Raw genomic sequence first — 22590 nt, 5'->3', positions numbered from 1 at the left:
TGGACGTTCAGAGGCTCCGTAGTGAACATGGAAACACTGTCATCTTCTACAACACTGATTCACCAGTAAAACCCATGGAATTTGATAAATGACAGTGGATGGAGACACTTGGTTTTTGTTCAATTAATGATAAATTTTACTGAAAAAGTCACTTTTTTTCATCAGTTTTCTCTGTTTCTAATAAAATAACCCTTTACTTCACTCTCAGGTTTTATGAACATATACAGGGGTTGGACAAAATAATGGAAACACCTTAAAAAATCAACAAAATATAATTTAATATGGTGTAGGTCCGCCTTTTGCGGCAATTACAGCCTCAATTCTCCGAGGTATTGATTCATACAACTTGTGAATTGTTTCCAAAGGAATTTTAAGCCATTTTTCGGTTAGAATACCCTCCAACTCTTTTAGAGACGATGGCGGTGGAAATCGACGTCTTACTTGAATCTCTAAAACTGACCATAAATGCTCAATAATGTTGAGGTCTGGGGACTGTGCTGGCCATACGAGATGCTCAACTTCATTAGAATGTTCCTCATGCCATTCTTTAACAATTCTAGCTGTATGGATTGGGGCATTATCATCTTGAGGTGAAGGTGTTTCCATTATTTTGTCCAACCCCTGTACATGATCAGTGAATTAAATATAGGAAAATACATGATACAGCCTGAAAAATGTAAAAATACAGAGCATAACATTGAATAAATGGTGAGCAATCAATTAGGAAAGGTTAAAAATAGAAAAAAAAAAAAAAAAACATTTGGGAACTTCCACAAAAGTAGCACTGGGTCTTTATGGGTTAAGCATAAGAGAGTATGTTTGTATTTATGTGTATAATCATCTCAACAACCTTGTAAGAGGATGTTTATGCCACAGCAGATTTGTTGTTTTAATAAGAAAACAGACTCAACTTAATAGTTTAATTCCCAGCTCAATTTGTTGCACTCCTCTGTTTGGTTTTGTTTGTCTTAGTTTTGCCAAGTTGTAATTAGTGGCTTCAAGTGTGTAAATGAAGTTGAAAAGTTACACCATAACAGAGAAAAGACATCCTGCTTTGTTTAGTATCAGGAACATTTTAATATTTATTTTGCGTCACTGATGTTGTGTGTAATGTACTCACCCAGTCCTAAGCAAGATACTCTGAGTCCTGACTTTCCGAGGTTCCTGCAAAAATAGAAAACAAAATATACACATGTAAACCAGTGCATGCCATATTCTGTTAACATAGAACATGTATTGATGATGCTGGAAAACTTTAAAATTTGTAACATGACAATGCATTTATTTTATTTAACCAGGAAGGGCTCATTGAGATCAAGACCAGCAGCACAGTTGACAGAGTTAAGACAAGGTTACATTATGTACATAAACAATTGTCATAAAAATTGCATGACAATAAATAAATTATAGAATCGTGAAACAGCAACTAATCAACAAATATTTGTCAGAAAATTAATTGTATATGGTTGCACCAGAAGTTATTTGAAAATCTCATTAAGTTTCATGTAATTTTACAGATTGTTCCAACACATTTTTGATTTCCTGATACCAATGAAACTGTATTTTTGGAGTAGGAGGAGGAGATGGTAGGAAAAAATGGGTTATTTTGATGCATGTAAGTATAGTATTTTGTATGTGAACATATACTTACATACCTATCTGGGTGTATATGAATACGGATGTATATATTGTATGTGTATATTTGTATGTATATATGAGTACTTACACATATATGGACAAGTATATGCATATACATTGCACTCCTTTCTATTTACCTTGAATCTCAATCCATGGAGTGTTACACTATTATAAAAAACTAATAAAGAAAATGAATAAAGCAAGATGGCAGACAGACAAATAAACAATTCAGATGCCTTCTTTTTTCACCAAAGTGGATTTTGTTCAGATACTCATACCACAGTAGGTCTGTCAACTGACTGCCTGATGCATGACATTAAACTGAATTTCACTTTTTCGGGACCTCCAGGTAGGCACTGCTGTCACACTGTCATCCTCCTACTACTGTGGAATATTTTAGTGAGTTGGTTCACATTTGCCTCACAGTAAAGTAAAAGAGTTGAAGTCACTGACAGCAAGTAGGAGGACAACACCAGGCTAGAACGATAACTAGATAAGAGGAACAGACTGAACTGATCGGAAAAAACACAGATCACAGTGAAAGAGAGGAGAGAAGGCAGTTTACCTTGTAGACAAAGGGGTAAGAGTGAATGTGATATTGAACACTGCTTATTGACTTGATAATGGCCTCATTAACTGTGTAATTAACACTCAATATTGTACATTTTGTGCTAGAGTGAATCAGCCTTTTCTTGAACAACTGCATGTGTTTCTATACATTTCATACAGTAGTCAGTATTTATTATTGGTCCTTTGAAATGCTTCCTGTCCTTGCAACGTCATTAACCTCCGACACCTGGAGACAATGTTGATATGCAGTATAGACACTATTGTCTACAAAGTCACTGCCACTTTGCCCTTTTGGCAGAAGGTTCCTGTTGAAAAGAATAAATAAACAATAGGAGTTCTAATTAAAACACTGGCCCTGTGATGAACTGGTGACACTATGCTCCGACACCCACCATGACCCTCACAAGCACTAAGAGGTTTGGAAAATGGATGGATGGAAGGATAACTCTTCATGTTTTAGATACTGGAGTCAGGATAAAAGAAGAGACTACATTTTTTGCGAAGAACTTAAGCTGAAGAAACAGAAAACGTTTACATTTCAAATAAATACAGATATAGATAAATTTAATTTCTTTAAAGTAGCGGCTGCTATTTTTCATTAAGCTGTCTGTTGACTGGCAAATTTATAGACTTTATTCGATTCATGAAATACAACCCTTGACAGTAAAAATCTCTTTAACCAGAACATCTTGGCAGCAGTATAAGTCACCAAGTTTCAGACAGGTTGTAACAACATTTACATACAAGTGGATTTGTTAAAATATAAGTATATTAGGAAACCAGATCTGCAACCAGATGTTTCTGCCTCCATTTCTTAAAAAAACTTTTAAAAATGCAACAGCTCCAGATAATTTTGTAGTTGATTCCAATCCGAGAGAGCAGCGTATGTAAGTGTTTTTTTCCACTTCAGTATGGACCTTTGAAACAGAACTAATAAATACTGAAACTGAAAACTGTAACCACTGATAATTTTTTGATTGAAGAGTTTTTATGGAACGCATAATGATGTTTTTCATTTTTTCACCTATTGTTTGGGTTTTGTAACAATACATCATATGTGCAATTTTTGCGTAATTTCTAGTCAACTAACAACAGAAGAAAGCCACAGTATTTAAGATTTAAGCTCTTCACAAATCTGGGGAAAGTCTGCCACAACTACTACATTTCACATTTAAACTTTATTTATTCATTTTTTAATCCTGCATAATAAACTATGAAAACATAAATTAAGTATAGGATTGTATAAAATGATTTTGATTGCTGCTGTTGCTAATTTAAACATTTTGCAGGGACATAACATTATTTTTTTTCTGCTTCTTTCCTATTGGTTAATTTCAACCCAATATTCATATTCATATTCATTTTTGGCGGAGAATATCTGGTTCATCAACTAGCTGCTTGACAGTCCCACATGCTCAAATTAACACAGTCAAATACAGTTTTTCCTTTTCATTTGTGCTCTATGAATTATTCACTGGGCCCTCCTTCCACTCTGTTCCAGCACACAGTAGATTGGCAGATGCCTGCCACACTCAATCAGTTTTAGAGAGGCACGTCAGTGTGTGTCCAACAGAACGGAGGTCTAAACTGATGCTACAGGACACACACGCCTGTGGACAAGCACAAACACACACTTTCAAAACAGACTGTTGTGTTTTGAGCAGGTGCAAACCTAAAACCGCCGCTCCTATTCATCAGCTTGTAGGCAGTACAGGTGGAAAACTTTCCCTGTGGGAGGAGCCTTAAATGTGCAGTGTCAGCACTCTTTTACTCAGGAACCTCGTGCAGAGAAGGTAATGAGGGCCTGATCTTGAACTAAACTCAACATCATCATTTTTATTTAGAAACGCCCTATCTTAATTAGTTCAAGTCACTCTACGCGCTGTGGAAGAAATCAGGTGACGGCACATACAGTATTATAGTTAAAGTTTATAAAACTACAAAACACAAGTCCTGACAAATTATTAGGACACGAGGAAAATAAGGTGAACATGTGCCTCCAGCCTCTTGGGGTAAAGTTTGGGTTGTGTTTCTAAAAGGCCCCAGATTCTTTTCCTGGAAAAACAAATAATGCTGTGCTCATCAGAGTTATGTTTCCTGCTAAAATAAACCACCATCATCAAATCTGGAAACACCTGATCTGGTGAAGTTGAGCCTCCGTTGTGTGGTAGTTGGTGTCAACAGCCAAAAACCCTGCTTCTGCTTATTCTGCTTATTGTAATAAAAACAGACTGATAGAAGACAAGACCTCTGAATGTCTTCTAGACTCTGTTTGGAGGCCTGTCAGTTTGTGACAAAAAAAAATGTAAGCTGTTCATTGGTGTTTTTGCAGAGGTGTGTATGTGATTGACAGCTTTAATTACCAATCACTGTTAATACTCACACAAATGGTCTACCCCATGGCTCATCACAGAGGCAACATGGCAGCTACTACTACTACTACTGCTAGAATAGAATAGAATAGAATAGAATAGAATAGAATAGAATAGAATAGAATAGAATAGAACAGAGTAGAACAGAACAGAATAGTTGAACAGAACAGAATAGAATAGAATAAAATAAAATAAAATAGAATAAAATAAAATAAAATAAAATAGAACAGAATAAAATCGAACAGAACAAAATAGAATAGAATAGAATAGAATAGAACAGAACAGAATAAAATCGAACAGAACAAAATAGAATAGAATAGAATAGAACAGAACAGAATAAAATCGAACAGAATAAAATCGAACAGAACAAAATAGAATAGAATAGAATAGAACAGAGTAGAACAGAACAGAATAGTTGAACAGAATAGAATAGAATAGAATAGAATAGAATAGAATAAAATCGAACAGAACAAAATAGAATAGAATAGAATAGAACAGAACAGAATAAAATCGAACAGAACAGAATAGAATAGAATAGAATAGAATAGAATAGAATAGAATAGAATAGAATAGAATAGAATAGAATAGAATAGATCTTTATTGTCAACGTTACAGGAACAATGAAAATCTGTACTACCACTACTACTACTACTAATACTACTACTACTACTACTACTACTACTTCTAACAATAACAATAATATTAATAATACATTTCTATGCAAAGTGCCCTTCATGAAAGTGCTGTACATTCTTTGTTGAATGAAGACTAAGTTCTAAAAGAGACTAAAATAAAACTGTTAAACAATTAAAGAACAGTTTAGTAAAAACCGTTATAAGCAGTTTATGAACTAAAAAATTCAAATTAGGACCCTTATCAGGACTCGTAACAGTAAACAAGTCCGTCTTTGTCTTTAAATACATCAGTAGAACATGCCTGCCTGATGTCACGCTACAGACATTTCTACAGAGTCGATGCACGAAAATAAAAAGCCCACTCACCAACAGTCTTTTTCCACACCTTGGACACAAAAGGCCAGACTCCTGCAGTGCAATGAATATGCAGGCAAAAACCACTCCACCAAGTCAGATGGATATGAAGGTGCGATGCCATTAACAATTTTATAAGTGAGAAGCAACATCTTAAAATCAGCCCTGACCTGTACTGGACATCTATGAAGAGAGGCCAGCACTGCAGTAATATACCCACACTTACTTGTTCCAGTTAAAATGTGAGATGCTGTATTTTGAACCATCTACAGACTGTGAGTACTTTTCTTTGCTAAATCTGATCCCTAAAGGGCATTACAAAAATCCAACTGCTACGTCATAAATCCATGGAGTAAGATCTCAGCATCCTATAACGATAAGGCAGGTCTGATCTTAACAATATTTCTCAAAATGAAAAAAAAGGTGAGTTTCAAGACCTCTTTAAAATGAAGGTCAAAAGAAAGTGTCTTATCAAAAAGCACACAAAGGTTCTTAACTCTGTCTCTGCAATGAATAACTGACATAGGGGTGGATTCACTTTTCGTCGTGACATTTTAGTCTATTGGTTTTGAGAGATAATACTGGTTTAACATCTTCTGTGTAACATTTGGATTATGGAAGTCCTGTGTGTGTCCTGGGGGGGCGGAGCTTTTTCTACTGCTGCTTCAACCCTCTGGAACTCTCTCCCACCTATCATCCAACACTGCTCCGACCTCAACACCTTTAAATCCCCTTTAAAAACTCATTTGTTTAAGATAGCTTTCAATGTTTAACTGTTTTACATTCATATTCCTGCCTTTTGCACCTTTTCTCAATGTGTTTGGTTTCTGTTATTATTATTATGCGCGTCCTTAAACGGGGGTTATAGTGAGTTAAAATGTAGTGCGAATTAACAAGAGTGTTTTTATTGCAACAGCACAGATATCTTGCGACACCTAAACATCTATTGCTTCTGAAGAAAGGAATTGAAGGCCAAAGTTGTTCAGCCTTCTGCCTTTTTTTGTGTGCAAATTCACCCAGACAGCAAATCTGCCATGCCTTGTTGTGGACGTTTATCATTCAAACTAGAGGTCTTTATATTACGTTTAGGAGCAGAAGAAGGCAGAAAACGGAGAAGACAAAGCTGCATTTATTTTGATTTCTTAATCCTGCAGCTGTAATGTGAAAGACCTTGAGTGCTGTTCATTGTGCATGCAACTCCACCCACTGCAATAATAGTGAAAAGTATGAAGTCAGAGGAGGCTTAGAGGAGGGCAGGAAGGGGCTGAAGGTACAGGTGTGGAAGCGTGAGACATGAGTAGTTCAGGGGCATCCATAGGACAGAGAATCGCAGAACACCTATGCACAACAATACGAGTCTTCAATTTTGAAACCTGACTTTGAATTAAGATTACACAGACTCATTAAAAGCCTCTGATCCACAGGCTCAGCACGGCGTATTGATTGAACAGTATGTTATTCAGAGCTGTCAGCAAGCTTTCATTTCTGCTCACCTGTCAGAACCATTTAAATTATTCATTACAGACATGTGACCTCTGTATCCGTCAGTATCAGAATACTTAATTAACAGTCACAGCAACCTCAGGAAATCGATTTGGGATGATGCATTAGATCCCCTGCAACCAGTTAAACATCCACTGAGGACACTAAACGCTTAAAATTAAATGCTCCTGGTCAACAACTGATGGAAACAATTAATGATTATAAGGTTTAAAGGAGTTATTTGGAATATTTCTGTTAAATAATCCAAAAAAAATTACCTAAATATCATTAGAGTTTGCAGAAATAAGTGGTTTGACATTATGTCAAAGATATTGATAAGCGTAACGGGTGAGTCTTGTTCTGTCCAGTCTCATTATTCCACTTGTTGCAGTGTAAATAATGACCAGCTATGACAGTTTACCAATGGACACCATAGCCACAAATTTCCGGGAAAAACAAAAAAAAAAGAAAAAAAAAACAAGAAATTGTAAAATCTAATATTTTAATCTTAAAAAAGTAGACATTTAAACATTATCCCATGTAGATACACAATCCCACTGACGTCATTTTGACAACTTCATTTCCATAATATTGTTATTTCTTTTTGGATTTTGCATGTTTTCTCAATGTAATGGTGACCAATTTCCTCTACACCTGAAGCAGTTCATCCATAATCACCTTATTGTAATCATTTGATCCAACGTTCAAAAGTATAAAATCAGCTGGATGACATGAACCATTGCTATTTCCATTTCATTTTCCATGATTTTTCTTACTGACATTTTTCTATTGGTATCTCTTGTTATTCAGAATTTCTTTGTATCCTGCCTCAGCAGAAGTACTTGGAGTTGGACTGAGGGTGAATTTTTCTATCATGCAGTGGCAGCATTGTCATTCTACTTTCTTCTGTTATCTATGTCATTATAATTGCTTTAAAAGTCCCCCTTGCTACGTGGAATAATATCTACCAAGCTGCAACTGTACTCTGAAAATAGCAAGTTTTGACAAAGACACTCATCTATTAAAGTGTTTTTCTATTCAAGGGATTTTAAGTCATTTTAATAATATGAAGCTCTTCCTCATCTACACATTCTACACCAAAGCAATTACTTTCCCGACACTATTTGCAAATGCACTGTTGCAGCACTAGCCAAACAATTCAGATACCTTTTAGCCCTATTCCAGAGGATACTGGAGTGTGTACATAAGTGCGAGGTGTGGATATCAGTGTGCAATGTGAGACTAATTGTATTGTATAATCCAATAATATGCCTTTGTATATGAAAGATATTTATGGCAAATCTGCCTTGAGCAAATGCAGTTTTCATGTCACTTAGTGGTCGATGCCTATAAAAGGTCCCATTCATTCATCAGACATGTATATGTATTTTTTTTCTGTGTTTACTGTTGTTTTGCTGTTGTTAAGGTTGCACTATTGTTTGTACGGCAACTACTTGTCAACTAAAATCTAACTAGAAAAGCAGTCGGAGAGCGCAGACCTCCGCCAAGGCAGATCAGTGCCCACCACCCCCCCCGCCCCCATGTCTGTCTATTTGTGTGCAAGGTAACTCAAAAAGTTATGAATGGATTTGGATGAAAATTTCAGGAAATGTTGATACTGGCACAAGGAACAAATGATTATATTTTGGTGGTGATCGGGGGGCCAAGGCAGATCAGTGGGCCCCCATGGCCCCCCACCCCCATTCACCACTAAAATTTAATCATTTGTTCCTTGTGCCAGTATCAATGTTTCCTGAAATTTTCATCCAAATCCGTCCATAACTTTTTGAGTTATCTTGCACACAGACAGACAAACAGACAAACCAACACCGGCAAAAACATTACCTCCTTGGCGGAGATAATTATCACAACACCCTTATTTAACCCCCTAGTTAAAGTCCCATTTGATAGTAAAGTGAACTAAGGAATAACAGTGAATTCTGTTGTGAAAAAATCAGATTTCAACCTTTTAAACTACTCTAAATGTGGAGAAGCAAGTTCTTTAAAAAGCTGCAAGACTTTCTTAAAGCTTAGAAAAAAGGGAAAAATGGGGGGAAAGGCCTTGTACCATATAGTTGGGGCAATCTTTAGAATTTAGTCCAAGGAGACAAGAGGTGCTTAGTCAGGAAAAGGATGCCCTGGCGATTAATGATGATGCAGTTCTGCGACCATGAATGATGAAGATACAGGTGCACTCTATTTCAGGTCTAAAGAGGGAAAACTTGGCTAGAGCTGGAGTAGAGCACAGACAGATCACCTTACAAAGCAAAAACCTGCACACTGTGGTGAATAATATGACAGCCTATTATACATTTAGTCGTGCATTTTTGTTGTAAATGGAGTGATCCTGGATAATGTGTGATGAGGCAGCTATAGCTTTCAGTATTATACAAATCTGCCAATCTCTCATTCCTATTAAAAAGCCAAACAATAACAAATTTCACTTTTTTTTTTTTGCAGGTCCAGCTACAAAGTCACTTGAGCTCATCATTTTATAATAGCAGAGTTTAGTAACACTATAAAAGGGCCACACAAGTATAGATTTTTGCCATTTTGCTCATTGTTTGTTGTTTTACTCCCATGTTGATTAAAGTAATAAAAGGAACTAATGAGTTTCCTCAGATCGGCTCTGCTGGCCCACATACTGCTGAGCCTACACATTCAGCTTTCAGAGTGAGATAGATGGTGAAATGGATGGACGAGCAGCATTGAGGGGGATAACAGACGAGACGGAGAAAATGATGCAGAGAAGAAGAAAATAAGATTTCCCCATATGGGAGATGGACTGAGAAAGGGATCTTCTCTCTCATTTAATACCCATTTCAATTGGCGCTGTATAGTTATTTGCACATATATCCCCACACATAAATTACCAAGCCTCTAAACACACACATACACACACATATATATCTGTATATGTCTGCCACACTAATACAGCCACCCTCCCCCATCAAATATTTATTGAAATATGAACTCCCTGTAGCTGCTTTTCCAAACAGATCTCCCATAACAAGCCTTCCCCATCAATGAGGCTATTCATCTCCACTTAAACATGACTTCATTGGCCTGATGATGGACAGTAATGACGTTGCCTAATGCCCCCCGGCACTACGGCAACATTATCCTCTATCTCTTCATCCGCCAAAAACACTCTCTTTCTCTCTGTGTATCACCACAGATCTGTCACCAATTCGCCCATTACTTTCTCCACGAGCAGCACAGACCCCCCCTCAATATGTCATGCTTTATGTTAAACAGGTTTTTTAATAGACAGTTGTTTAATTGGCCAAAAAAGCAATAAGTCAGTCCTTTTATGGTGGAAAAAAAATAGATTTTACATTTTGCACCAGGAATAATGACTTCAAAAATGTAATGTTTCTCAATGGTGACTGAACAACCTATGGTGATTTTAAGACCAGACTTACTTTAATGCCTCCTGGGTTGGACCAATTTTGTTGAGGGCTTTAAATCTTAACCCATAAAGACCCAGTGCTACCTTTGTGGAACTTCCCAAATGAATTTTTCTCTCTATTTTAGCATTTTTTAAGTGATTTATCAACATTTATTATAATATAATCCACTATATTTGATGTTTTTTTCCGTTAAAATCATGCATTTTCCTGTATTAAATTCACTGATTATGCAGATGTGCATTAAAACTTAGAATAAATTCAATGATTATTATATCCAAAAAATGAAAACTGAAGAGAAAAAAGGACTCTTTCAGTCAAATCTATCATTAACTGCACATAAACTAAATCATCCTCATTGGCTGATGTTAGTCATATTTTATGTCCTGGTGTAGTATTTGTTGACTGATTTTGTGGAAGCTCTCCAGGGGGATTGGACTCCTTTTTGTGACTGATTGGAAAATTAAAATGGAATTGCTTATTAAGTTACACAAAAACAGTTAGAAGCCCCAAGAGGCTGTCTGACACATTTCTCCATCGAGTGTAAAACAGTCTGTGGGTGACGGAGAGAGCGATGGGAGGAGAGGGAGGGGGGTCTGGGACAAAGGTACATGCCCAAGGCCACCTGAGCTCCACATAAAGTAGGTTACAATGCTACAGTAATCGCCCAAATTTAAACAACACACACCGCTTGTCTGTAGTAAGTCGACAGTTTGAAGACAGAACATCTTGTTGTGCTTCATGTTATTCCAGTTTGGGCCTTGTAACTTGGTTTGTCACCACATCACACTCTGTCACTCTCCGACTGCCTCTTTCTCTGCCATTTTCTTTGCTTCCTTTGGACGTCACTTCATTCCTGCATTAATCTTTTTTGATAGTCTGTTTCTTTTCTCGCAGACTTCTGTTTGTCATGTTTAAGTCATACAACATTTCTAATTAAATTCAGCTCTTATCATGCATCCCTTTCTTTTCACTTCAAAACAAATCTTCTGTTGTGATGATAATATCTGTTATTTTGTCTCAACAGTCTTGATACTTTCTTTGATTGGCTTGATGTAGGGAAAACAAGCAACAGCCTTTTTTTTTTTTTTTTTTGCAGACCGAAACAGCTTTCTGTCATCTCCCTTTTGCATCCTGTCATCTTTTAAAGATGAAAACAAGTTTTTCTGTTCACACTCATCACTGTCGATCAGATAGTCAGCACTAAGATTCATCAAGTGAGTAAAGATCTAAACTGGAGACTTTCTGTCATGACTGCTGTGGATTTTTTTTCTTCTTGTATTCTCCAGCTCTGCATTGGACCAACTCCTTGACACTTCTCTGCTGAGTCTGCATCCAAAGAGGAAATAACTGGGCCAGGTCCTGTTGAGACACTTTCAGTAGAAACTCCTTCTTTGCAAAGCAGTGATTTGGAAAGAGAGGCTGACATACATGTGCTTAATTAGAAATAATAAATTGTAGTCACATATTTGCATATTTTTTTCTAATGGTAAAATGCCTGTACTGTTAATGACTTCACTTGAGAGGAGGGGAGCCATCTGCAGATAATTATCGCACTGTGTGGACTAATTATCTCTCAATATTTAATAGACTGAGTAATTACGAGAGAGAAAGAGATAGTTGTGGTGATTGATTTTTAAAAAAAGTAGCCATCATCACAAATCCACTGAGGTACCGAATATGAAACACATTTTCCACTCATCAATAAAAATGAAAACACTCACATCTATTAAGTCATGAATTTTGTGTACAAAGCACGGATGCAGATATTCTCTCAGTTCAGACCAAAAATGAGAAATGAGACTCTAAAAACATAATTGAGAAGGGGTGACAAAGAAAAAAAGGGAGTGAGACAATGATAAACAGTGACATAAATTCACAGAATTAATCAAGTGCTTGTTACAGTGGCTGTAAGTGGTAAAAGACAAGTTTGTGAAAAGTGATTGATGATGTACCAATTACAGTGGAGTTTTAATTATAATGAGGTCTCGGTGTGAGGCGAAAAAGCATCTATTAATCTCAACAATGTGAGGAAGAAGGAGGGAGGAGAATTAAAAGTACTGCATTTTATTCTTTGTATCAAACAAAGGCAACTAAATATTCAGCCGGTGTGTTTGCATCATGACATTCTTCTTAATACATCTTGTTTTTATCACTTCATCAGCACTTCCAAGATTTAAAACTCCAACTGAAATCAAGAAGAAGAGAAAATAGCAACACTACATGATTGACAGTGATGCGCGTTAATAAGATGACACTGCCTCGTCTCGAATCATCCGCTTTCTTTCACTTACATCGAGCAGTTTCTGACCTTGTTATGACCTTTTCAAATTACAAATCCTAAAATGGATTTTTTTTCTCCCTCTATTTATTATTTAGGGGGGACAAAGCACAAAGGATGCATTGGTTGAATGAATCGGAAATCTGACATGTTTCTAAGGCAACAGAATCATGTGGATGAACATACCAAGAATTATGTATTGTGTCTACATGTACATCCGTATACTGCTTATTGTCAGGTTTTAGTCTTCTGTCTTTGCGAACATCATACCCAGATGTCAAAAACACAGATAAGACTGTAATTTTGAGGCACTTGTATACTCTAGCTGTAGCACTCTGAAAGAAACAGGTATGCTGTTACATATATGCATTTTATCCATGTTTCAGACTGCTTGAAATGACACAACTGAAATACAAACAAATGTAGCAATCATCCAAGCGTCCCACTTCAGGAGCTGAATAAAAGTCTCATCTTTCAAAAATGACAGAATGATACTTCACAAGTCCATAATAAAACTAGCTAAAGGACGTCAGCTTCCCCAACATGAACAGAGCAGCAAGTCACGAATGTAGACAAACACAAAAACCCGTCACTAAGCTCCATCCTGACCTTCTCCCATCAGTCTGTCAGTTTCATATTTTCATCCACTGCCCTGCTCTGCTTACACTGCATGTTTACCTATTACTCTCATCTCCCATTGTTGGCAATTACATGAATCCACAACACGATCTTGGCATTTAATTGTGCTAAGTCTGCAATTAACCAAAGTGGCCTCATTTTTGAAGTCAAATTCATTAAATGTTAGGCAGCAGTTATTGAAATGTAAAATTGAATTACCAAGTTGTAAACATTACAGTCACCAGCACAAACAGCAGTAGCATGGAGCAAAGAGATATTAGAATGTATAATTTGTGCAGGGATATGAGTAACAACCTTTCTCTGTATTCCATATATGTTCAACATAAGGATACACCTGTGTGAAATACATCAAATGTTTACCTCTGCCAAGGAGGTTATGTTTTTGCCAGGGTTTGTTTGTTTGTTTGTTTGTCTGTCCGTTAGTGTGCAACATAACTCAAAAAGTTAAGGACAGATTTGGATGAAATTTTCAGGGTTTGTTGGAAATGGGATAAGGAAGAAATGATTAAATTTTGGTGGTGATCGGGGGTGGGGGGGCCCACGGGGGGGGGGGGGGGGGGCACTGATCGTTAGTGTGCAACATAACTCAAAAAGTTATGGACAGATTTGGATGAAATTTTCAGGGTTTGTTGGAAATGGGATAAGGAAGAAATGATTAAATTTTGGTGGTTATCGGGGGTGGGGGGGCCCACGGGGGGGGGGCACTGATCGTTAGTGTGCAACATAACTCAAAAAGTTATGGACAGATTTGGATGAAATTTTCAGGGTTTGTTGGAAATGGGATAAGGAAGAAATGATTAAATTTTGGTGGTGATCGGGGGTGGGGGGGCCCACGGGGGGGGCCACTGATCAGCCTTGGCGGAGGTCTGCGCTCTCCGAGTGCTTCTAGTACACAATGTTTTATTTTTAATTTTTTTTTTAACAAATCCCATGAATTAAACCAAACCAGTAAATAATCAACCCTATGTACAATTACTAGCAGATAAAATCTGTCTTTATACTGATTATTTTTTACTGTGAGTTGATCCCACATATGTTTCTCTGCTGCAATAAATAGTTACTGAGGTATTAAATGTTCACAGCTTCAACTAAGCTTTACCAAACCACAGTCAAATATAATTGAGGAGACATTTGTTGATGACCCAGACCATCGGTTTTAAGGCCAACTCAGATGAAAGACTCAAAGTCACACAAAACAGTTTTAGAACAATGCAGGGAAAAGTTGCTGTGCTGTGAAGTTGCCTGTCTCTGCTGACGGTGTTGCCTGTAACTCAACTTGTCAAATCACCAGTGGCTGGTTTTATAGTATGTTTTTTCACCAGTATTTATGGGCTGTATCTCACCTGTCGCCAAGAAGCGTAGCGTTATTATCAGCCACATCCCCTGGTGAAATGCTGTCTCAATAGCTTTCTCTGCTTATTAGAGGTGACATCAGCTCCACTAAACAACAGGACAGCTCTGGGAACAGATGGGAGAAGTTCTCCATCTTAAGTTTTCGCTGTTTCATCAATACCAGAAATGCAACTGTAGCAAGTAACTCCCCATCACTACTCTCATTCATATTTAAGACGTAACAAATTATATCCACCTATAAAAAAATGCCTCAAAAGCCAGCAGTTAGAGTGGAAGTAGACAGAGTATTTACTATAAAAATGATACACCGCCCCCTCTAGTCACTATGATGTAAACTGGCAGCTAGTTGCAAAGCATTGTGGACTAATGCACCAAAAGAAGATGCATGTTTCAACTTGTCATGTTGTCAATTTTTGGTCTGAATATGATGAGAAAAGAGTTTTGATAGTATGCCAAAGATTTGTACTGAACAATCATTCAGCACTGGATCAGGTACCACTTGGAGGACTAAAGTGAATAGTGAGTCCCTGTAGCCTCAGTGTGCCAACATACATAAATACAAGTAACTCACTGGGCCCATTCCGACCTCTTTTCATCCATGCAGAAGGACAGGTAGTGAACTGTATACGCAACAGTAAACAACAGACAAAACCATGGCTGAGGTCATTTTCAGGACCAGTGCACCATTACCATAAGAAACAAAGTTCAGATTGTTACTTAAACACAAGTTGTAATTAAAAATAAAGTTGTCCTCCGAAGAAGGGGGGGGGCATAGTGGAGTGGTCCCTGGAGAAGTGGGTATACTCTCAATTTTTGCCTTTTTTTTTCTCTTTAAAGTAGTCCAGAAAAACGCCATTTTAGAAACAGTGACATAAGACTATTCTATTTAGTTTACCCAAAAATCCATCAGTAGCATTTGCTCACTATTATAACATGATCATGACTTGATCAGGAGCAGTTTGTAAGTTTTACTGGTCACACAAGCAGCTGCATGAATGTAAATGTATTCAACATGAGGCAAACATAGGATAACATTAGCCTTTCATAACGTTAGCCTACTCACACAGTTTAACTATTGGTGACAAAATCTCCTCTCTAAATGTGCAGTCATATGACCGGTAGTTTAAAACTGTGACTCATTCTGAAACCACTTTAAAACTTACCTCAGATTTATGTATTCCATGAAAATAGATTCTCTCAATATGTGTCACTCATTTGAAAGACGTTTATTCTGCCTTTCTCGTTCGCATTTCCAATAATCGTGCGTCTTTCAGTGAGACGTGCAGTGACCTGTCAATCAACTGGGGTGGCACTGGCACCTGAGGTGTCCATTCAGGTTCCAGAGGTGGCCAGCACTAGTTAGCAATATTTTCCTCGGCATGACCCGCTCTACTCTGCCTTTGATTGGCTAATCAGTCCTCATGCCTAAAGTTAACCAATCTAATCAGTGAAGGTACCAAGTACTAGCCAATTAGAGGCAGAGTAGGGCGGGTCATTGCATCACCATCCTAGGGGAAAACATGGGCAATTTGGCTCAGATACTACTGAATGGTGTGCATTAGGGGGGTTTAGAAGTGGGTATACGCAATGCTGACTGAAAAATAAGTAGGTATACTCCGTATACCGCCGTATACCCTGGACTACACCACTGGGGTGGTGGCGGGTAAAAAAAAACAAACAAAAAAAAAAACGAAAATATGTTCAAAGAAAAGTGATAAAAATAGAGTCAGGTTTGATTTACCTGATGGACAAAGCTCTCAAGCAGTAAAAGAATGAAGATTGAACCTGAAAGGTGTTAATGTTACATTATTATGTTTGTTGGGTTCACATTCAGACCAAACATTGGCATATCTGGGCTTCTGTGGACAATTCAAAATGGATCTGAAGTTTATCTACTGGCAACACAAACTCTAGGGTGATTGGTGCTTTTACTGTGGCTGTTCTGTTTGTAAAATCTAAGCTAAGTGAACCATAATGTAAACTATCAGCTGTCAAGGTAATAGATGATGCCAAATTCAAACCTGTATAATTTATAAGCTTGATTCGACGCTTGATTCAGTGAGTGTATAAATAGGCTTATTGCTCATTCATTGGTGGTTTAGGTATAACTACTGCCTCCTGCTGTTGATGACTACAAAATATAACTCCCACAAACATTATTATATTGTCTCCGGTGCTGTAATGTCTGACTGTAGGTTTACTGGTAGACAAAAGCTGACTTATTAAAAACAACAAACAAATTAAGACCACAATCAGAGCCATCATTCTTGAAAAGTCTCTTTTGAAGCAGATTTCAAGTGGGTGTTTCCGTATGAGGGTGCAGTGGCGCATACATAAAGGCATGAATACATTTTGTGTATCTGGTGGGAGCAATTGCACGGCTCATACATGCATCTTCCTGCATGCATGGTGTATATGTGCATCCGAGTGACCTAAACTGTTCCTATGAACTAAGGAGCAATCTCAGCAGTGGGCTATTTCATGCCTATCAAAGTCTGAGTACTGAGTGGGTAGGGGCGTGTGAAGGAATGGGGGGGGGGCAGCTCTCAAAGCCTACACCTCAGCAGAGTAATACAGCAGCCTGTGTATGGCAGTAATATAAAAGCTGTCACCTAGCAAAGCAAGGCGAGATAACACTGCCAGTGGGCCTGGAAGGAAGCACACTTGCAGCCAATCAGTCTTTTGACACTCTCACAGCTGCAATAATGTGACGAGAGCTGTAAATGTGAGTATGGAATGATTTATGTAGGCGCATGAGTGCATACGATTTGGCATTCAATCGTGTAAATATGCACTGCTCCACAGTACCTTTTATGTACAACAAACTATCGCTAGTAAATCACTGGGGGCAGAAAAAACAAGAACTGTAAGATAGATGCATCCACTATCACATGCAGTTTCATCAGTTACCAGATGTCATTATCAAACATGTTTAGTGAGGTCGATGCAGCCTTGATATTTGGCTTCCAAAACCTATGAGTTCATCACTGAGTCAAAGTGAACATATGTACCAAATTTTGTAACATTCTGCCTGATTCTTCTCAAGATATCATGTTTGTAATGCAACCACGTGACCAATACACAGATACAGCATCTTAGATAGATGCAGACAGATACATAGAGTACAGAAGTACAGTTTGTACCAAAAAAAAAAATCTTCATAATCCCTCAGATATATATATATATATATATATATATATATATATATATATATATATATATATATATATATATACCACAAATATAAAAGTATTGAGACACATTGAATTCAAGTCTGGGGTTAGGAAATGATAATGTCAAGAATGTTTTTATTTTTTAAATATAATTTCATAGATTTTCAAGATTTCTGAAATAGTCACATTCTGATCATAAATAATCCTTTTAAACCACAGGTAACCATGCAGTTTCTTCAACTTTAACTCAGGAAGAATAATCAGTCTTTAAAGTTTAAAGAAATGTTGATGTGACTAATGATTAATTTGACATTTTTTGTACAATCTGTGAGTGTGATGTGTCCCAATTTTTTTTGTCCATAGAGTATAGACTAGATATGGAATATTTTCATTTCAATATACAGTTCATAGCTATTTACATACCATGCAGGATATAAAATGTATACCTAAAATGTTCTACTATGTTTATAGGCCACTCTTATGCTGCATATTAACAGAATAAGGACATATTTACTGCAGTTTCATAAGGGATTATTTTAACACTGGAGTTATGATTTTGTTGTAAACAACACCTGTCAGAAAAGCAAACAGAGAACTGAGAGCTGATGGAAAAAAATAAACCTGGACATGAGGAAAGACCTCAGCTCTCAATACAGGAAGAAAAAAAAGGCTGCAGCAGAAAAATGAAATTCAACCCCAGAGTAAAAACACACTACGTGAAGCCATAAGGGATCCTTATGTAGCCACGTTCATGCCCTCAACACTGGTACTGAACTACTGCTCCCACAAAAAATATACAGTCGCTGAAAAAAATTATTAGACCCCCAACCCCTTGTTTTCTTCAATTTCTTGTTCATTTTAATGCCTGGTACAACTAAAGGTACATTTGTTTGGACAAATATAATGATAACAACAAAAATAGCTCATAAGAGTTTAATTTCAGAGCTGATATCTAGCCATTTTCCATGTTTTCTTGATAATAACCAAAATCCCTTAAGTTCTTACATCAATAGCTATGGCATTATACTGACAAAAACAGTGCTATTAGGCATTCCATGTTTGCTTTTCTGTCTGTTTTAGTCACATGATACACACAGGAGTTAGTACTTGATTGCATAACCATTGTTTTTGATGACTTTTGATGGTCTAATAATTTTTCCCGCAACTGTATAGGAACCCCTTCATTTCTGTATTGTCTGACACAAATTACAATGATGACACTCAAAATGCACATTACACACACTTAGCTTTATGCTTATAGTCACACGGTTGAAGCTTTATGTTGGTACAAGAGAAGAAGTACTCTTGTAGTACATTCAATCATGATAGAAAACACGTCAGTAAGAGGTTGAGCGAAGGTTTAAACATGTCTTAAGGGTTTAAGGTTGGTCAATCGAGAGTAATGTGTCTTTTTACCACCACTGAGGAAATAAGGTCATGTGTTCACACAGCTGGAGAACTACAGTAACTCTGGGCTGCTGGTGGATGAAACAAGTGTGGGTTTACTCACATGCTTTGCACAGGCAATGGTGCAAAATGCAGAATTAGAAATCTCTTAAGCTATAATGAGATATAAAAATATTTTCGGTTCAATATTAAACTGCGATGAGAAAAATTAGACAGCCAGTCGAGATAATTACTATACTGTAATGTAATTAAACACTGCCGCTGTCACAGATGGTGCACATTACAGCAGGGGAAGGTGGACATAGAGTTCACCTCATCAATGAGCTGGTTTCTTTGAGGTTTTGTCAAGCTGTTCTCTAAATATTACAATGACATTAGTCCCAAATTATGCCAAAAAAATAAGTTAATTAATGGTGTGAATGCATCATTGTTAGATTTTGACTAGATCTGTCTGGCCATATCTGGAGTTAGTCTGGCTGGAAGAGTTCAGAAGTTGGACCAGTATCTGATAGATCTGCAGTGACGCTTCACCATCTGAAGTTATCATTTTGCCAGTTATTATGTCTATAGCAGCTGCAAAATTATGCAGTATAAAACTCAAGTTAATATGAATTCAACCCAAACACTTAAAGCACGTAAACTTTGACAGCACTGAGCATACAGTCCGTCTGAAAAGTAGATCATATGCAAAAATTAGATCATTCGCAATTTCAGATTATCAGAGCTACCATCTCTCTGAGCCACCACTTTAAAAACACTCACATGCGAGTTTTTCCTCTTTAGGACAAAAAACTGGTCTTAGTGAAGATAATCAGAGCATTAATAGACCAGTTGCTTATTAAAATGTTTGCATATAGATCACATTGTAATACCTGATGTAAATGATGTCAAACTCACTGATCTATATGTTGTGAATGGCCTTCATAACATCATCAACAATGCCCTACTGATATCCTGAGCTGTACTATTGTGTCAGCATATCTAAGAATGGAATAATAATCTCAAATAAGATCCATAACTCCAAATCTGTTCTTTTTGGCTGACAGTCAAAGACTTCTACCCACTTTCATCCTTTTGTCTTTTTGCTCTCACTGTGGTTGTGGTTGTTTCTCTTGAATTGAGCCGATACCCATCAGTGTAAGAGTGCCTTACCTGCTTCTCACATAAACACACATAAATCAATTTCTCTTCAATTTACTGAGATGCTGATGGGAATACAAGACAGTCTAAGCTATTGCCAAACACTGTACTTGAAGAGCAATCTGAAAAGGTTTGTGATATTATCGAGGGGATCTGCAGTAATTTCAAGTGCAATCCGAGGACAGACTGTAGAAGAACTGCTGACTAAGGAGAAGAGGAAGACAGCTCTTTTTCCTTGCTGTGCTTAAAATAAGTAAATGTTGTTTTGTGTTGGTGCATATTTTATGTATGTTTCTGACACATTTGTTTATTTATGTTAAAGTAAAAGATACTAAAGCACATACCGTAGGGACTTGAATGGAAGGAAACCCTCAAGGACTGCAATACCGTAAGCCTTAGGAATCCATAATTCATGACTTCACTTACAAAACACAATTTCAGGACATTACAAGAATATTAGCCGTTTTTTTATACAAGGAAAAAAAGACATGTATTCTTAATGGTGTGTACGAGGCTCTGGTTTAATTTCCCCAAACCTTGACTGTGGACCTGCAGATGATTCAGACCCTGGAGGCACAACAAAACAAATACCAAATGAGATTCTTGTAAGATCCCAGATTCTCCTGTAGCAAATACAGCACCCACACACAGAAGTGCAGACAAACAAACCCACATACACACTGACTGAAAGTCGTATCACATTTTACAACACAAACCTGTAGCAAATGTTCAAAGATGCACCATCACTGAAAACTGACTGAAAACCATTAAACATCCCGAAACAGTCTTCAACCTGTATGTCCACAGCATTCTGCTATGACACAGAACATAAAGCTCTAATACCTCCAATCTGAAATAATGGTATCCCATCTTCTAAAGGTCATCAAAACCCTTTATTTTGAGCTCTTGTCTCATATTTGTTACTATCTCTAAAAACCTGATGTGTAATTATGCATCCAACATAAAAAAAATAAATAAATAAATAAATGAATTAAAAAAACTCACTGATGTTGTTTATTTCCTGAGTTTGCACTTTGTTGTGTGGATGTCAGACTGGGTGCACTTCGTCAAAGAAAGACCTGTAATGTAATTTTTTTTCTACAGTACAGTAATGTGAGTAACTCCAGACATTTCATTTTGTATGGAGTAAAGCTCACAGCCTAGATAGAAAAGTGCTGATCTGCACTTCTACTTTTATGACCAGCTGGTCAGACAATCTGCTGGATGACAAAAACATAATGTAGTATTACTTTCCATGTCAAGCCAAATTAGTCCGTGTTTAACTGTTATTTGTTGGTTGAGCATAAGCAGGTTGTTCTGGATTTTGTACTTTATAAGCTATTTAAAACATAACCACAGCACATTCACATTGGGCTCAAATTAAGGATGCCACTTGCAACATCCATTTTACCAGATTCAGAAAGACTAATCCAGTATAAATAGGGATTAGCATGTCATTCTGCCTGCTGCTCTCTGTAACCCAGTGAGGAAATGTGCACGCTGCTGACAAAATAAAGAATCATCAAGCTGTGGTAAAAATTTGACATACAAAAAAAAAAAAAACATCCAAGTTTTTCCAAAAGGTCACTCTGTTCTCAGACTATCTCGATCAAACACACATGACGAGAAGTGATTGGAAGAATTTCCTTCAAGTTTTAAGGGCAGCTATGAGGGAAGCTGTTTGTGCCAGATCCACAAAAGCTGCTACTGAACCAATGCAAATGAGACAAAAATGTATGAAGTCATTCACAAAGCACCTGTCAGCAAACACCATCATGATAAGTTCTGGATGTATGGATGTACATTAGGGAATTTTATCTGTTTTTCTTCAGATTTTTGAGTTTGTGGGGCTTGAATGGCAGTAAGTTCATGTTTAATGATATTTAGGACAAAATCTTCAGTCAGACACTGGTAGGATCAGGTGGGTTTTGGGTTTATCTCTGAGCCTCACATACTAATGTTCTGATAATGTAGATCAGGCAGCTTTATTGCAAACACTTTACCTTATAAACCAGGAATGTGAGTTAACACAAAATTAATAATTAAAACCCTGGTTGATCATTCACAGTGAACCCTCACACTTATGTTAGCTTTCGTGTGACGCTGCTGCCAGCTGTGAGTATCAAACGCACCATC

The 22590-nt window shown here is 37.2% G+C and overlaps 1 protein-coding gene across 2 annotated transcripts in view; it reads right to left on the bottom strand.

The window, feature by feature from the left end:
• kcnab1a (potassium voltage-gated channel subfamily A regulatory beta subunit 1a) overlaps positions 1 to 22590 on the bottom strand; it is a 144512-nt gene that overhangs the window by 56906 nt on the left and 65016 nt on the right. For both annotated transcript variants that reach the window (XM_030152205.1, XM_030152206.1), the window contains exon 2: positions 1121 to 1164. In XM_030152205.1, coding sequence (XP_030008065.1) covers positions 1121 to 1164 — 44 coding nt within the window. The remainder of the gene's footprint in view (positions 1 to 1120; positions 1165 to 22590) is intronic.

Source organism: Sphaeramia orbicularis, chromosome 13 (genome assembly GCF_902148855.1).
Source record: "Sphaeramia orbicularis chromosome 13, fSphaOr1.1, whole genome shotgun sequence".
NCBI classification, from domain to species: Eukaryota; Metazoa; Chordata; class Actinopteri; order Kurtiformes; family Apogonidae; genus Sphaeramia; species Sphaeramia orbicularis.
This window is presented reverse-complemented; position numbering and strand designations above follow the sequence as displayed.